General features: G+C 40.7%; 1 protein-coding gene across 6 annotated transcripts in view; it reads right to left on the bottom strand.

Moving 5' to 3' along the window:
- The window catches only part of CPVL (carboxypeptidase vitellogenic like), a 125,483-nt gene that overhangs the window by 52,077 nt on the left and 54,716 nt on the right, over positions 1 to 18,690 (bottom strand). For all 6 annotated transcript variants that reach the window (XM_043872676.1, XM_043872673.1, XM_043872675.1 and 3 more), the window contains 2 exons: positions 15,842 to 15,908; positions 279 to 401 (listed from right to left, as the gene is read on the bottom strand). In XM_043872676.1, coding sequence (XP_043728611.1) covers positions 279 to 401; positions 15,842 to 15,908 — 190 coding nt within the window. The remainder of the gene's footprint in view (positions 1 to 278; positions 402 to 15,841; positions 15,909 to 18,690) is intronic.

Below are 18,690 nucleotides of genomic sequence, written 5' to 3'. Positions count from 1 at the left end.
ACATACATACACAAAATACACACAAACACACCACACACAGACACACAGACACACACACACTGACACTTGCACTCACAGCCAACTTAGGCTGACACAGTAAGTTGACACCATAGAACATTTGGTAAAAATTAGAAGATTTAAATCACTAGAAAGTCATTCGAGTAACAGTATTTCCCGTTATGAAATTAGGTCTCTAGGGTTAAGAGGAGCCTCTGTCTGATTAAAGGGGATTGCATTTCCTTAAGGAACAAAATGAAAAGGAAAGAAGAGCCACCTACCGACTTGGGATCAGAATACGCGTCTCCGAGAGCAATTCCCTTCAGGTTGATCTTCATGGTCGTCACAGGGTTGAGTATGTGGATGTAGTGGGCAATGGCAGGCACATACTTCCCAGCGTAAGACTAAGAAGGGCAGACATTAAAACAAACTATCACATATCGGTGCTATTAAAACGGCACATTTAGGTGAATTAAAATCACAATCAAACAAGCAGGATTTGCACAAGACTTGCACCATGTATTTTATTCTTAACCTCACATTGCAAATTTTACAAGAGCACTGAGCTCAGTCCCTTCCTTCTTTTGTCATCCCAAACAGTACCAAGTGACATGCAAGGTACAGGTTAGAAGCACAAAAAATACTAAGTGAACATGCCCTAAGTGAACATTCTAATTTCTTTACAAAAGAAAATAACATGGACACCAGTGAACACAATTCTGCCATCCTTAGGGTTTCTCTTACCAGAAAGTTCCATTGCAAGCTTTATTTAAAAAAAAAAAAATCTAAAAGCCAAAGTTAAGATTTCAAAATCTGTATAATGATGCCAAAATTTGAAATCAACATGTATTAAAGGAAGAGGAAAAGGAAAAATAATATTTATTGGCCACTAAAATGGTCACTTGAACTTACCTCTGTTTTCAGCCTTTTTCAGTAAAAGGCTCTTTTTAAATTTTGAAATATTTTGTGGACATAAACATGATAATAATTCTTCTTTTAGATTATGCTAAAAAGAGCTATTATTGATTGTGGTATTTTAAAATAGTTCTGTATTCCTTCCATGAAAAAGCTGCCTTCCTCCACTTGTGTGTCTAGTATTAAACTTCCTATGTTCAAAACGAAGCTCCAACCCTCCAACCCTCCCTGTAGCCTCCCTTTCCATTAATGTTAACTTTGTTCTTCTAACTGCCCAGGCCAACACACTTGGTGCTATTCTTTTCCCCTTTCACTCAGACCTCACAAAAGTCCATCAGTGAATCTCATCAACTCTATCTATTCTATCAAGACAAATGCAGAATCCAGTGTCTTTCCACATCCATACTTTATTACCTTGCCTCAGGTCACCATCATCTCTCACCTAGATTCTTGCAGTAGCCTCCTCAATGGGCCTCTGTTTTTGCTCTTCCAGTTTAATTTCAAGACAGTGGTCTGTCAAATAAGATCAAGCAACTCCTCTGCTCAAACCCGCTAATGATTTCCCATCTCTCTCAAAGCAAAACCCAAGCCCTTTTTCTGAGGCATAAGGGCTGACATGATTTGGTCACTTCCCTCACATTATCCTCTACTATCCTCTTGCTCATCCTCTCCAGCCCCTCTCAGACCAAATCTTAACTGTGATCTGCATTAGCTGTTCCTGTCCCTGGAATGCTCTTTCCCGGATATCCATCTGGTTAACTCCCTCACTTCCTTACGTGAGGCTTTCTCAGAGTTGCCCTCCCTGGCCACCCTATCTAAAATTGTAACACTACTTTTTGATATTTTATACTCCCTTTCTCCTCTTTTTCATCTTAATCTTTACCATTCTCCAACAGACTTTTATTATCTTGTGTATTGTTATCCTCTCTCCACACTAGAACAAAAGATCCATGAACACAGAGATATGTCTATTTTGTTTATGAATGTTTTCCCTGTGCCTCGTGCTGTGTTTTCGTGAGTGCTCACTAAACAGCTGCTGAATGAATGAATTTTGAATTAACTTACATGCCTTTGAGAATCAGCAATGCACATATGTTCTAGATAGACTAGAGGCATTAGGTGGGTACATATGGACCTGTAGAACTTTCACAGTATTTTCCAAGGCTTTCCAGGGCTCCGAAGTTCACAGTCTGAGAATTCTGGAAAGTTTTCATTTTTATTCCATGCCACAATCATATGTCAACGTAAGGACATTGGGGCTCAAAGAAGTTAAGTGATAGAGCCAGAATTAAACCTCGTCTGAGTGTAGGAGTGAGTGAAAGTCACTCAGTCGTGTCTGACTCTTTGAGACTCCATGGACTACACAGTCCATGAAATTCTCTAGACCAGAATACTGGAGTGGGTAGCCTTTCCCTTCTCCAGGGGATGTTCCCAACCCAAGGATCGAACCCAGGTCTCCTGCATTGCAGGCAGATTCTTTACCAACTGATCTATCAGGGAAGCCCCAAACCTGGTCTGACCTATTCTGAATCCTAAACCACCTCCAAATTATGAAAGAATATAACTTCCATAATTTATATAAAATCATCTCACTAATGAACTCCTCTTGTAATAATAATTATTTAGGCAAAGTATTGAATCAAAGTGTACTCATGAGTGGGCTTCCCAGGTAGCGCTAGTGGTAAAGAACCCACCTGCCTATGCAGGAGATGTAAGAGACGCGGGTTCAATTCCTGGGATAGGAAGATCCCCTGGAGGAGGACACGGCAACCCACTCCAATATTCTTGCCTAAAGAATCCCCAGGACAGAAGAGCCTGGGGGGCTACAGTCCAAAGAGTCTCAGAGTCGGACATGATGAAAGCGACTTGCCCAGCACAGCACATACTCACCAGTACACTTTAACTTCCCTGTGTGGTGTTATCAAGATGTGTTTACATGTCTGAAATTTGGCTTGTATAATTTTGCTATATTCTCTTTTTAGGGACAGTAAGTGAATCAGGTAATATATCTGTAAATTGACCCCAAAAAGCAAACATTTTTGAATAATCATTTCACTGGTAAAGATGTATTATACACTCTTCATTCAATGGTGGTTTATCCGGCAACTTTTCTGTCAAAAGTATCATGATAGATACTTGAGTAGACACAAAAATAAATAAATCACAAAACACAATTTCTTTTAAAAATACATTATGTAAAACTTGACTCAAATGTGAGTAAGGCTAAGTTTACCATTTTCATGGTTTATTATTTCCACCATGTGTACATTGCCCAGCACATAGTAGGTACGTAAAAAGACATCTGATAAATGAATGACTCATCTAACATTTCTAAACATTTTTTTTCTCTATTGGAAGTTAGTACAAATGCTAAAAAAGTATACCTTCCAGTGATGTTATCACTCAAGTTGTCTTGTTATAAGACCTGGCAATAAAACCCCTCACTTGCCTTTTTCAGAGATAGAAGAGTGTGTATTTTATAGGTAGTGATGACAAATCTAGACTAAAACAGTCACATTTTTATGGCACCTCCCCCCTTGCGATCATCGTGTGTCTCTGAGATATATTCAGGCAGGAGACTAAGAAGGAACACCCCCTCAGTTTCTGAGCATCTACTATAAACAGGTTATTTCACTTACTCTAATTCAAGCCAATGTAAAGTTAACATTACCTTCCTATATTTTAAAATCATGAAAACAAAGGTCTGTGCATTTCAGTCATGTGCCCACTTGGAATTCTATCTGGGCTTGGCTGCCTCCACTCTTCCCATTTCTCACATCAAATCACATTTCAATCAATGGTCCTGAAATAACTGCGAATCTCTGGTCCCCAAAACTGGGACCCACTCTTGGATTTAGCCACTGCACACTTGCCAAGTGGATCACTTACAGAAAATAAGAAAGTGAAATGGGTAGTTTTATTTTGTTTTATTGGGCTTCCTGGGTGGCTCAGTGGTAAAATATGTATGTATATATATATATATATATATATGTATATATATATATATATATATGTATATATATATATATACACACACACACACATATATAAAACCGTCTGCCAATGCCAGAGACTCAAGAAATGCAGGTTCAATTCCTGGGTCGAAAAGATCCCCTGGAGTAGGAAATGGCAACCCGCTCCAGTATTCTTGCCTGGAAAATTCCATGGACAGAGGCGCCTGGCAGGCTACAGTCCAAGGGGTTGCAAAGAATCAGACATATATCTACAGTCATTAAGACAGTATGATACTGGCACAAAGAGAGAAATATAGATCAATGGAACAAAACAGAAAGCCCAGAGATAAATTCACACACCTATGGACACCTTATCTTTGACAAAGGAGGCAAAAATATACAATGGAGAAAAGACAATCCCTTTAACAAGTGGTGCTTGAAAAACTGGTCAACCATCTGTAAAAGAATGAAACTAGAATACTTTCTAACACCATACACAAAAAGAAAATCAAAATGGATTAAAGATCTAAATGTAAGACCAGAAACTATAAAACTCTTAGAGGAAAACAAAGGAAGAACACACTCTGACATAAATCACAGCAAGATCCTCTATGACCCACCTCCAGGGTAATGGAAATAAAAACAAAAATAAACAAATGGGACCTAATTAAACTTGAAAGCTTTTGCACAATGAAGGAAACTATAAGCAAGATGAAAAGACAGCCTTCAGATAGGGAGAAAATAATAGCAAATGAAACAACTGACAAGGAATTAATCTCCAAAATATACAAGCAGCCCATGCAGCTCAAAACCAGAAAAATAAACGACGCAATCAAAAAGTGAGCCAAAGAATTAAACAGACATTTCTCCAAAGAAGACATACAGATGGCTAATAAACACATGAAAAGATGCTCAACCTCATTCATTATCAGAGAAATGCAAATCAAAACCACAATGAGGTACCATCTCACACACTGTCATCAAAGTCTACAAGCAATAAATGCTGGAGAGGCTGTGGAGAAAAGGGAACCCTCTTACACTGTTGGTGGGAATGCAAACTAGTACAGCCACTCTGGAGAAGAGTGTGGTGATTCCTTAAAAAACTGGAAGTAGAACTGCCATATGACCCAGCAATCCCACTGCTGGGCATACACACCGAGGAAACCAGAATTGAAAGAGACACATGTACCCCAGTGTTCATCGCAGCACTGTTTACAATAGCCAGGACATGGAAGCAACCTAGATGCCCATCAGCAGACAAATAGGTAAGGAAGTTGTGGTATATATACACAATGGAATATTACTCAGCTATAAAAAAGAATGCATTTGAATCAGTTCTAATGAGGTAGATGGAATGAGTGAAGTACGTCAGAAAGAGAGACACCAATACAGTATATTAACGCATATATATATGGAATTTAGAAAGACAGTAACAACAACCCTATATGCAAGACAGCAAAAGAGACACAGACGTAAAGAACAGACTTTTGGACTATGTGGGAGAAGGCGAAGGTGGGATGATTTGAGAGAATAACATAGAAACATGTATGTTACCATATGTAAAATAGATGATCAGTGCAAGTTTGATGCATGAAGCAGGGCACTCAAAGCCAGTGCTCTGGGACAACCCAGAGGGATGGGGTGGGGAGGGAGGGGGGGAGGGGGGTTCAGGATGGAGGGATACATGTGCACCTGTGGCTGATTCACTTCGATGTGTGGCAAAAACCACCACAACATTGTAAAGCAATTAGCCTCCAATTAAAATTTAAAAAAAAAATAAAGAATCAGACACGACTGAGCACACACGCACTCTGCAGTCACTATACGTGTGTGTGTGTGTACATATATATATATATGTATATACATATAGGTAGTTCATGTAAGTGGCTTCCCAGGTGGTGTCAGTAGTAAAGAACCCATATGCCAATGCAGGAGACCTAGGAGATGCGGGTTTGATCTCTGGGTTGGGAGGATTGCCTAGAGAAGGGCATGGCAACCCACTCCAGTATTCTTGCCTGGAGAATCCCATGGAGAGAGGAGCCTAGCTGGCTACAGTCCATAGGGTTGCAGAGTTGGACATGAGTGAAGCAACTTAGCAGGCAGGCATGGGTAGTACTACAACCACGTCCAAAACAGATTCCTCAATGTTCAGTCCATATCTGCTAACCGAGCAGTGATGATGTTTACCTCGGTTTTTGCTTTCTAATGACTTTCACACACTTCCTTGCCCTGTGTCAGTGTGACAAATCCTTCACTATTGTTTTCATTAATCATTCCACTGGTTGAGTGACTCAGATTGTTGAAACAGTAGACAATTATAGGATTATTTTATGGAAAATGGACAGCAAAACATTATAATGAAATTTCAATTATTTTCATTCTCCTTGCTGAGACACATTTCTTTCTTTATTTTTCAAGATCAGATTTGTTTATTCTTTCTGAACCATTATTTCTCGATTTAACAATTCTGTGACCACTGTAAGCACTTTAAAATAAGTGCTTGACAATAAATCAAGCGAAAAGACCCTGATGCTGGGAAAGATTGAGGTCAGAAGGAGAAGGGGACGAGAGAGGATGAGATGGTTGGATGGCATCACCAACTCAATGGACATGGGTTTGGGTGGACTCCAGGAGTTGGTGATGGACAGAGAGGCCTGGCGTGCTGCGGTTCATGGGGTTGCAAAGAGTCGGACATGACTAAGCGACTGAACTGAACTGATTTGATTTTACCCAGTTTTCCCTTTTCCAGATATGATTTTAAATAGAATAGAAGCCCAGACTCTGCGGGGAGAAATTAGGTGTGGTTGTCCTATGGATCAAAAATGGACTATACGGCCCCTTAGGACTTATAGTTATGATCCTGTAATTTTATGAACTCTTGCCTCTTTTGTTCTGAGTTCTACCCATAACAACAAATAAAGCAATAACAACCACAATTATCAGCCCTGTGGTTTCTCTGATCTCTGGCTGGGGTTCACCAATGTGGGCAGCAGCTGGCCAAGGAAGTTCCTGAAGTCTATGAATTAACACCAACCTTCTACTTTCGGATCAGACCCTGGCCTCATAAAAGCTCGGAACAGCATCAAAGCAATTATAAAAGGAAAGAGGAAAAGTGTGGCCAGAAACTATCTGAACACATACTATTTTAGAAATCAGCAGTGACCTTCAAATGAGGAACTCAGTCAGATAAATATATTTAACCATCATAATAATTCAAACTCGATTAGCAAAATCAACATGTCAGGATTTTAGTCTGCCCCTAGTAATTACTCCTTTCCAATATTTAAAGAATTTGTGATTTCCAGCACTATCCTGATATGGTTCCTTTGCTCCACAGTGACCATATTTTGAGCTCACACCTGGCGAGGAGGGCCGGAGATATTAGTGTATGTTTGTTTGTGCTTGTATGTGTTGGAGCTTAAAGAAGCAACAAACCTAGACTTTTCCTCTGACATCAGAAGGATCTCAGAATTCAGCTCTCAATCTTTTATTTCTCCCATGAGAGAAAAAGGTCTCAACATTACAGTTGAACAGTGGTTTTGAATCTTGGTCTGCAATCTTTCTGAGTTCTTAAATGATGTTTGGAACAGCCTAATGGAAATCATGTTAGGAGCATACTGTACTCATAAAAATAGTCTAGAGGGAATGTAATGCTTGGTTAATTATCCAGATGTGTAAAAGCACAATACAATTGGACTTAAAGAAACTTGTAATTGTGTATTCCGTCTGAATCTCTCCCTTCTTACATGTTTCAACAACATTCACAGCAGACTTACTGCACCCCTGCCACCCAGTTACTTTTAAGGAAGGAAAAAAAATTATATCTAAAAATCAAGTTTCAATCAGCTCCTCCAGAAGAAAAAAAAAAAACCATGTCAGAGAATAATACTTTAATGGAAACAATGTCCTCTGACAGAAACTTCACATATGTTAGCAGTTACTATTGTGTAAGCTACTCTCAGTCGTCTACATTTCCTACTAAAGTAGACGCCATTATATTCATCTCTGACTTGCTTCTAAGTATACCTTTTATGGTAAAACTTACAGAAACTTTATCAGTGATAATGAGCAATGGCTTTTAAATCTGGTTACCAAGTGTGACTATTTACTGGTCCTAGCCCCTCACCTCTGCTTGGAAGTGGAAAAGGGCAGTTGTCAGCTTCAGCAATGACCCAGTGAGGATGGTCAGGGTCATCAACGCCCTTTTCCCTGCTCTGTCACCAGGTCCCCAGCCACTCCAGGTGGGATGAACGTACCTAAAGAATTCACCTCAGGGCTCGTGAGAACCATTCCATGCTCAGGAGAAAAACAGGTGAGCTCTCCTTGTGGACAGAGGCACACCAGTTTCATGTCCTCTAACTGTCCCCAAGCACAGATTGTGGTGGAGCTACTCCCATGTATGAGGGCAATCAAAGTGAACATGCCTTTAAGACGGGGACATGCCTTGAAGAGAATTTCACCACAAAAATTGGTGAAAGGCCTAAGCTGAATGGAGTCACACAGGACACAACAGTCAAGAGGACCAGATTAAGCTAGGACAACCTTGACTTCATCTAGCCTTGGCATAGAATCTTACTTCACTCAGCACCATTATTTCTACTGAAGAGAGAAGAGGGGTAGCCTTAACGTAGCTAGTTCAGAAATTTAATGAATGGGGAAAACTAGAACTTTGGTTTCTACACAACAGATTGTGGTAATCTCTACAACTTCCTAGACATTGCTAGACCATGCATCATCTAATTTCAAGACCACACTGCTGTGATTAAACAAGGGGGGGGGGTTTCTAATGAGAATATGATTTTATCTAAATAGCTCTTTCTCTTGACTATGGACTTAAAAAGAAATGCAGAATTTACAGGAATAGACATATAAGAAAAACATTTTGATCTGTATCCAACTTTTAGTCACATAAATTTATGAAAAAGTATCTACTGCCTTCCAACTGATATGTGTCTATTTTGTTTTGAGATGATGCTTCTTTAAAAAATAATTTCATCAGTGACTAAAATAGGTGAAAAAGATGCCCCTTACTTCCCCCTAACTCTGACCTCAGTGCCGATTTTAGAGAAATTCATACCCAGCTTGAAGCCAGGTGATTCGATCAGAGGAGTAAACACTTTTGTTTAGAGACTGTAGTTAATTCGACTTTTAAATAAAGAGCATGAACATACTGGACCACAGTCAACAAACTGAATCCTTCATTTGCTCACTGTAGATAGAACGCAGAAGGCTGAAGCTGTGCATAATAGATTTACTTTAGTATTTCCGGTCCTCAGCCTCCAATCAGGTATTATTTGTGTTGCCATGCTGTTTGGTCCAGCATGGTAGCTCACTTCAGACAAAGTTTATAATTACTTCTGATTTACTCGTATTCTTTTCCGTGTAACTAAAGAATCAGTAAATATGTGCTGATTTGACTTAGATATGCTATCCAAAAGACTGAGGCCCAATTTGCAAACATTTCCATATGCCCCCATTCAATTCTTCAGGTTGCAGCTTAAACCTTGACTTTTCTAATATTAAACTCATTAAATACTCAAAATCCATTTTCAATTCTAAAAGAAAATATTGGCAAGTCAGAAGAACATAACTGAAAATAGACATCTGTCATGAGCTCAAGAGTTAAAGCAGCTCACATGTTATCTAATAAAATTCAGCAAGTTCCAAGCTTTGAGAAATAATTACATTCCAAGGACTTCAAGCCTTTAGATCACTTGAAACCTCCATTTACTCCATAAAACTTTATGATCAAAGCCAAGCCTTTATGATTAAAATGAAGTCTTGGCCAGAAAGACAGAAATATCCAAGAAGCTGGGAACTTCTTTACTGTTTGTATAAGGTTAGTAACCCTTAGAGACTGCACAAAATATAGAAAGGATGTTTGACTCCCTTGTACAGACAGATCTGTTCTGTGGGAAGAGGTGGGTTCCGGAGACAGTGCATTTGTGAGGAGAGAGCAGCCAGGCTCCAGAAAGCATCTCCATGAATGGGGTTCCAATCCTGAGTTTGTCCCTCGACCACAGTCCTTGGGTTCTCGAGTCCAGCTGCTTAGGTTCTAATCCTGGGCTGGATGAGCTTGCAACCTCTCCAAGCCTCATTTATCTCAGCTGTAAAATGGGTATGATAATAACAGCACTAGCTTCTTAAGACAGTCGTGAGGATTAAATAAAGAACTGCATGAAACTGTGCTCAGCATCATGCCTGTCATATGACCCACTCTCAATCAACTCAGTTCAGTTGCTCAGTCGTGTCCGACTCTGCGACCCCACGAATCGCAGCACTCCAGGCCTCCCTGTCCATCGCAAACTCCCAGAGTTTACCCAAACCCATGTCCATCGAGTCGGTGATGCCATCCAGCCATCTCATCCTCTGTCGTCCCCTTCTCCTCCTGCCCCCAATCCCTCCCAGCATCAGGGTCTTTTCCAGTGGGTCAACTCTTCGCATCAGGTGGCCAAAGTATTGGAGTTTCAGCCTCAGCATCAGTCCTTCCAATGAACACCCAGGACTGGTCTCCTTTAGGATGGACTGGTTGGATCTCCTTGCAGTCCAAGGGACTCTCAAGCGTCTTCTCCAACACCACAGTTCAAAAGCATCAATTCTTCAGCCCTCAGCTTTCTTTACAATCTAGCTCACATCCATACATGACCACTGGAAAAACCATAGCCTTGACTAGATGGACCTTTGTTGGCAAAGTAATAACTCTGCTTTTTATCTAGGTTGGCCATAACTTTCCTTCCAAGGAGTAAGCATCTTAATTTCATGGCTGCAATCACCATCTGCAGTGATTTTGGAGCCTAAAAAAATAAAGTCTGACACTGTTTCCACTGTTTCCCCATCTAGTTGCCATGAAGTGATGGGATCAGATGCCATGATCTTAGTTTTCTGAATGTTGAGCTTTAAGCCAACTTTTTCACTCTCCTCTTTCACTTTCATTAAGAGGCTTTTTAGTTCCTCTTCACTTTCTGCCACAAGGGTGGTGTCATCTGCATATCTGAGGTTATTGATATTTCTCCCGCCAATCTTGACTCCAGTTTATGCTTCTTCCAGCCCGGTGTTTCTCATGATGTACTCTGCATATAAGTTAAATAAGCAGGGTGACAATATACAGCGTTGAGGTACTCCCTTCCCTATTTGGAACCAGTCTGTTGTTCCATGTCCAGTTCGAACTGTTGCTTCCTGACCTGCATATATGTTTCTCAAGAGGCAGGTCAGGTGGTCTGGTATTCCCATCTCTTTCAGAATTTTCCATAGTTTATTGTGATCCACACAGTCAAAGGCTTTGGCATAGTCAATAAAGCAGAAACAGATGTTTTTCTGGAATTCTCTTGCTTTTTCGATGATCCAATGGATGTTGGCAATTTGATCTCTGGTTCCTCTGCCTTTTCTAAAACCAGCTTGAACATCTGGAAGTTCACTCTCAATAAATATTCTCAAATAAGATCTATAAATAAAACAAAGGGACTAAACACTCTAGAAGGTCCCCTTTGTTGCTGTTTAGTCGCTCAGTTGTGTCCAGCTCTTCTGTGTGCCCGCCAGGCTCCTCTGTCCTTGGGATTTCTCACAAGAATACTGGAGTGGGTTGCAATTTCCTTCTCCAGAAGGTCCCCTTCTAACCACCAAATTCAAGGATCACAAGGCTGGGCTAAGACAAAGGTGCAGCCTTCATAAACAAGTATAAACCTGTCACTGGGGTAGTTCTCCCAGCCTGCCCCTTTACAGGTGTGTCAGCGCTTGAAATTCCCCTATTACAAGTATCTTTCTATGGCTTAGGCTCTATCCTCTATTCAAAGACAAGTACACTGGGAAGAGGCTTCCCTGGTGGCTCTGTGATAAAGAATCTGCCAACAATACAGGAGACGCGAGTTCGATCCCTGGGTCAGGAAGATCCCCTGGAGAAGGGCATGGCAATCCACTTCAGTACTCTTGCCTAGAGAATCCCATGGACAGAGGAGCCTGGTGAACTGCAGTCTACAGCATCACACAGAGCCGGACACAACTGAAGCGACTTAACAGCAGCAGCAGCATGCTGGGAGTGCGCTTAATCGAGTTTCCTCTAATGGACAGTGAGCTGGTAACAAGTCAGAACTGGGGACAGAAACAGAATAATCATGATGGGATGGAGGAAGCCTGGAAGAACTAGGACCACACACCATATAGCCAAGGAAAGGAAGGCTGAGAGTGGGAGTTAGGGCACTGAAAAATAAGAGAATAGAAAGGAGGTTCCCAGGGCCTGGGTGCAATACAGGGAGAGAAGAACCATGAAAGGGAGACCAAAAAAAGCCAAAGAGACATGTCAGCGATATTTTTATTTTATCTGGCAAATGCCTTGCTCAAAGCCACTCTATAACATCCATTAAACACTGTGCCTAGTATTGTATGAAACAAATTAAGCAAACCTGGCTCTTGACTCCTGGGATCCTGCCCCTCTGAACCCATTGGACCATGATGATTTCAATGAAGAAATCAGACTCTCTGAACCCAGCAGGATTTTGCTCATGTGAATGAAGATAAAGTATCCTATTAAGCTTGCTAATTTTTAAATAGCTTCAAAGTTTTGCCTCAAATAAACCCTGGTTGCAAACTGCTTCTAAGGAAAGCAGCCCCCTCCTGCTGATCAAAGAGAAATGCTCAGTTTTTTCAGATGCCATTCACAAGCAATCCCACCCATTGGCACAACCACCCCTAAGCACTGGTTCCCATGAGTGGACTGAAAACCACAGGCGCAGAGGACAGTGGACAGACCCCTCCCTCCTGCCACCTCCCTGCCTTCATGCACCAGGGCTGTTTTGCTTTAATTTCTAGCTGGGCCCACGTACATTTGAGCAGATTCTAAAGAGTGTCTGAACCTCATGAAAAAGAGCAATCTCACTAATAGTTACTGGCTCAGAAAGGATAACACTTATGAAGAAAGTTAATTATGTGAATTAAATGCAGCTTGTTTCTCTTTTTGAAGTACATTTTTTCATGCCTCGAGGAGGGTGATTTACAGACACATTTGTCTCTCTTTAGAGAAAATTAATTCCAGTTGGTGTTCCGGGCAGAAGTGGAGAGAAGGGAAGGAGACAAAGCAATTCTTCCTTCTCCACTGCTTCAAATGCAGGTCCATACCCTTTGTTGTGGCCTCACCATGGTCCACAGGGCAGGGGTGAGGGCCCTCGGTTGGTCCACACACATTTTGCTATTATCCAAAGCTGCTAAGCTCCACCATCATCTTCTGATGAAGCGAACAATTTCTTTTACAGATGATTTCAAAATTAGAGGGGAGACAACACCACACCCCACAAACAAGTGAGCAGAGCTCTTTAAACATCTCAGCCCCTGCTTATATGCATTAGGCCATATGCTTTGAAGCAATAATATATTAATCCAACTTTTCAACATGAATGGTAGTAATAGTCATCATGTGTTGGGTACTCTCTACAGCCAGTCACTCTGTTAAATATTTGAGGAGGATTATCTAATTAAATGCTCAAAACAACCCTATACAGAAGATACTGTTATTACTTCCAGACTCCTTTACAACAAATTCAGGGCGTTGAACAGCTGCTCAAGTTGCTTAGAGCAACAGGCTACTCTCATTCACAGCACACAAAAGTGGAAGATATTTAGGTCCAGTACATTTGCAATAGGCTTCCCTGGTGGCTCAGATGGTAAAGAATCCACCTGTGGGAGACCCAGGTTTGATCCCTGGGTTGGGAAGATCCCCTGGAGAAGGGAATGGATATCTACTCCAGTATTCTTGCCTGGAGAATTTCATGGACAGAGGAGCCTGGTGGGCTACAGTCCAAAGAGTCGCGAAGAGTCTGACATGACTGACCAACTAACACTTTCACATTTGCAATGAGAAGCAGAAAACCATTTCTGAGTTTATGCATTTCTTTTCCAAGAACAGTTTTACAAATCTAGCAGCATTATTTTCAACCTCTCCCGAAAGTATGAAGAAATTAAGAGTTCACAAGAGAAAAGATTTCCCTTTCTTGAAAAATCTATTACAACATTTTTTTTTTGATGGTGGCAACAGGGAGGGTGGGGTTGGTATTATGTTAAAACTGCATTTATATACAGATGCTTTAAGGGTATGTCTAGGTAACTAGGGTTGAACATCCAGTAAAGCAAAATATCCCTGGAAGTGATCTAATTTAAAAACCAACCCTTCTGATTGTAAGATGAAATTCAGAGGCCCAGAGAAGTTAAAGAAATTGTCTGGAATCATTCAGAGAGAGACAAAGCCAGCAATGAACCTCAGGTCTCCTAATAATTAATGCAGAATTCCTTCCACTTCTCCATTCTTCCTCCTAGCCTTAACAGAAGACCAGATGGAACAAACTAAAGAGAAACACCACATTCTGCAAATAATAAACCATCAGGCACTACTGAGTGCTCCTCCTTCTAGAAAGAGGTGTGCCCCTGATTTAACATCTCCTGCATGGTTCTCACAGAGATGCTGCTGCCTGGCAAGTGCGTCTCCACCCTAGTCCCTGCCCGCCCTCATTCCCATCTTCCTTCATCACTTTGAAGGCACAGGTTTCCTTAAAAGTATTCATCCTAGCAGCAGAGAATGTAAAAATAAAACTGTCCTTTCCAGCACACATTCAGAAATTACACGCGTGAAACCACCAGACTGACATGAAGTAGACAAGTCAAGTTTTTCATTGAAAATTTGGCAGCTTTGCTGAAAAGTTCAACATCACGGTTAACAACATTGTCACATTATTCACAAGACAAGGAATTACACTCTAAGCAGATTTCTGCTGACTGTTTTCCAAGGTTGCTACCAAAATGACAGGGGTGTCACTTCCTTCCCCCTTCCCCATGCTGCCTCTGAAATGGGTTAAAAGGGAAGGAACAGCAGGGAATTACTGGTAGAGGTCCTAAAATATCCTAACTAGGTAACAGTCTTTTAAAAAGACTTAAGTGTAAGAAGCTAAACAGTCAGGATATCCTTTCTAGACAGTTTAGAAAAAGGAGAAAAAAGGTGAAGAGAGGGAAGATCCTAGTTCCATTAACTTGTCATTCCCTTGCAAAAGCTGAGACCGTTTTCCACTTTGACACCCTTACAATGGACACCTGTGGTCTGTGCTTGCATCCTTCCAGCCCTCCCTCTGGTATCATCACTCAGATCTTCCTCTGGAGACCACTCATCTCCCATTCTCAAGCTTGTGGCTCAGGTGTAAAGGCTTCAAGATTCGCTGCTTCCTGGGCATTGCAGTGGGCCTCAGGCACCATTCTGGCCAATCTGTATACTCCATCCCCCTGGCCCCTAGAATGGGCATGGGCTCCAAATGGACAATGAGATTTAGAAATGTGGTGGAATTCTGACGAGGGAGAAGTTTAGCCTGTAGGCTATCTCTAGAGCTCTGGAGTGGACTGGAGAGGCGAGGGCACAGGTGAAAAGAACGTACCTGAGAATGAAACCAGTCACGTGCAAAGCCAAACGATTAGATCAAGAGAATGTGACACAAAATCCTGATGATAATATTTGAGCACCCAGATCCAGCCATACCTGATGCCAACAAGTCAATCCCCTGTTTTACTTAAGCCGCTTTGAATACAGTTTTTGTCACTTGTAAGCAGAAGAGCCTTGACTAATATACCCATATTCATCCTTCAAAATCCAGTTTAATTCTTGCCTCCTCTGTCTGACCTTTCCTGTGGATCACATCTTGAGAGGTAGCTATTTGCTCACCTTAAGCTACTTGTCTTTACAGCTACTTTCCTAATTGTACTTTTCATTCTGTGTTGTATTTATTATTAGACTCTCAGATTTATGGCAGAATTAATGTCTTATTCCTCACTGAATTTTTAATACTTGTCCAAAGCCTCAGACATAGTAGGGAATGATTTGAGAATTTTTTATATGGATTGAATTAATATTAATGTGTGTGTACACACTAAATGAATAAACCACAGGTGTCATAATATATTCCAGTCCTGATGATGTTGGAAGCACACAAGAAAACATGATTTCAACTTACCTCCCCAGTGGCATAAAAGTCATTGTCTCTATAGTCAGAAAACAACTCGAAAAACTGAACTAATGCACTGCAAAAAGAAAAGCAACAATAAAAATTAAATGGAATCATACTATACTACCCAGTTTCACCCTTAGACAAGAGGTTTTGCATTGAATTAAGATACCGTTATGCTATAAGCTTCTGGAGGTATTGTTTTCAAAGTTTCATGAGTGTATGACACTCCATACCCTGTGGATGGTTAGAAAAATACTTGTAGGCTTGCTCCGTGATACTCAGAAGTTCATATAAGTGAACATCAACACTCTGGAAAGGTTTCCAAATCCCTGGGTTACCAACTTGAATCACTTGCCTGTTGAGGGGACCCTTGGGCAAAGTGCCACAGGCTTTCACCTATCATTTAGCAATTTGTGGAGTTAGTTCTACAAACATTATAGTCCCACTAACCTCAGTTTATGGTGAGGTAATGGGAACCTGAGTTGCTTACCAACCTCTCTCTGTGGGGAACACTGAACATTTTTATATTCTAATGGGTCCCCTAGAATTTCAGTGTTTTAATAACCAAAGAACAGAAAAACTGTAAACTGACTAGATGTGTATGTGTTCAGTCGCTCAGCTGTGTTTGACTCTTTGCAGCCCCATGGACTGTAGCCTGTCAGGCTCCTCTGTCCATGAAGTTTTCCAGGCAAGAATACTGGAGTGGGTTTCTATTTCCTACTCCAGGGGATCTTCCTGGCCCAGGGATCGAACCCATGTCTCTTGTGTCTCCTACAATCACAGGTGGATTCTTTACTGCTAAGCCACCTGGGAAGCCCCCTAAAATGACTATAGTCTAAAGGAAAATCACCAAATGCCCACAGTTATGGAAGTAAATGCAAAGTGGCCTCCAGGCTCAAAATATCTACATTTACTAAAGATTGCCAACAGCCACTTTGGTATGCTGAAATAGATTTAAACAGGCTCAAGAAATTATTTCATAACAAGCAAGAAAAGGGTGGATTATTGAACGATTCTCTACTTGAACAGAATCTTTCATAAAGGAGACAAAAACTTGTGAAACTCTGGAGCCTTATGAATGTCTTGACCTAGATTGCAATGCCTGAGAAGCTGGGTAGGGTTTTTGTTCCAGTATCCTGCTGAGGGACTAAAAGCCGTGAACTAGCCAATGAAGATGAAAGGCAAGGAGGCCCTGAAAAACCAGGAGCAGAAAGTTCAAGGGTTACACAGAGGCAAAACTGGGTCATTACAATCACCACAATCCTGGCGATAACTTAATTTTCAAAGTCTCCATTAAGATTCCAGCATTGGAACCTCTCTGATGGTCCAGTGGTTAGGACTTCTCCTTCCAGTGCAAGGGGTGAAGGTTTGATCCCTGGTCAGGGACCTAGGATCCCACATGACTTACAGCCAAAAAACCAAAACATAAAACAGAAGCAATATTGTAACAAATTCATAAAGACTTTAAAAATGGTCCACATAAAAAAATCTTTAAAAAAACAAGCTAACATTAAACTCTACTGTAGAATTTCAGTGTATTTATTTATTATTTATAGTAACTGAAATCTTTGTAGCAACTAAATCTGGAAAGTGCATTACATAGCCTCCATGTTTGTGCTGGCAATACGCTGCCTTTAGAGCTGAGACAAAAATAGGAGTTTATTCTCCACCCTTGCCTCTTTAACCTTCAGGCTAAAAATTACTTCTCTTTCTCTCTTCCTGCTAGTTGGAATGGCAATAGACAATTTAATATAGTAAATCTCAATTAAGCCTTGTGCTTTAGCTTAAAACTTATTTCCTTCAAGAATTTGTTGGAAAGTTGTTGGGGTTGCCAGATTTAGCAAATAAAATACCAGATGTCTAACTAAATTTGAATTTCAGATAAACAACAAATAATATTTTAGTATAAGTCTGTCCCCAAAATTGCACAGGACATACTTAGATTAAACAATTATTCACTGTTTATCTGAAATTCAAATTTAACTGGCATTCTATATTTTATCTGGCAATCTTAGTTGAAGGAGATAATCTCCCAGCTTACTTCTAGCTTGAAAAAAAAGGATTCTCTAGTTGAAGTTTCCAAGGCAAGGTCCCAATTGAGGAAGTTATCATGGAATTTTAATTTTACAGTAGGATCTGAACAAAAATTTGGCTAATCATAGAAATGCCTTAGTAGGTTTTTCTTAAATGGGAATGAAAAAGGTAAATTTGGTAAGTTAGAGGTATATAGGCCATTTGTTCATTGAATTGTGTTTTCATCAAGGATTAGACCATTACATGGTAAAGGGTTATTCAAAAGTAAAATCTAGAATCATCCTCACATTAAACTGCAAACTTTAGAAGTACAACGGCTAAAGCATATAATATCAGATTGGCCAAAAAGTTCATTTGAGTTTGTCTGTAAGATGTTATGGAAAAACCCGAGCAAATTTTTGATCAACCTAATACATAGTATACATGTGTGTCTGTGTGTGAGTGTGTGTGCGCGCATGTGTGCGCGTGCACTCAAGGCATTTATTCAGGCACAAGAGCTATATGGCACACAAAGCATATCTCTCTTCCATGTCTTTCAATTTGGAACCTTGCTGGCATTGTGTCAAGGCCTTGTCAAATAAGTAGAATTTTAGTCAAAGGCTACTCAGTGGCAGAAAGGTACATTAAGGGACAACAGGATGAAACACAGAAGGTAAGGTTGAATGATGAGGAGAAACCACTTCTCAGATAATTTTATTAAAGAGAAGATGGGCTCAGGACAGAGATAGTGAAGTCGCTCAGTCGTGTCCGACTCTTTGTGACCCCATGGACTGCAGCCTACTACGTTCCTCCACCCACGCGATTTTCCAGGCAAGCTACTG

This window comes from Cervus elaphus, chromosome 18, assembly GCF_910594005.1.
Source record: "Cervus elaphus chromosome 18, mCerEla1.1, whole genome shotgun sequence".
Classification (NCBI taxonomy): domain Eukaryota; kingdom Metazoa; phylum Chordata; class Mammalia; order Artiodactyla; family Cervidae; genus Cervus; species Cervus elaphus.
Note: the sequence above shows the minus strand (reverse complement) of the source record. Positions and strands in the feature narration are given on the sequence as shown.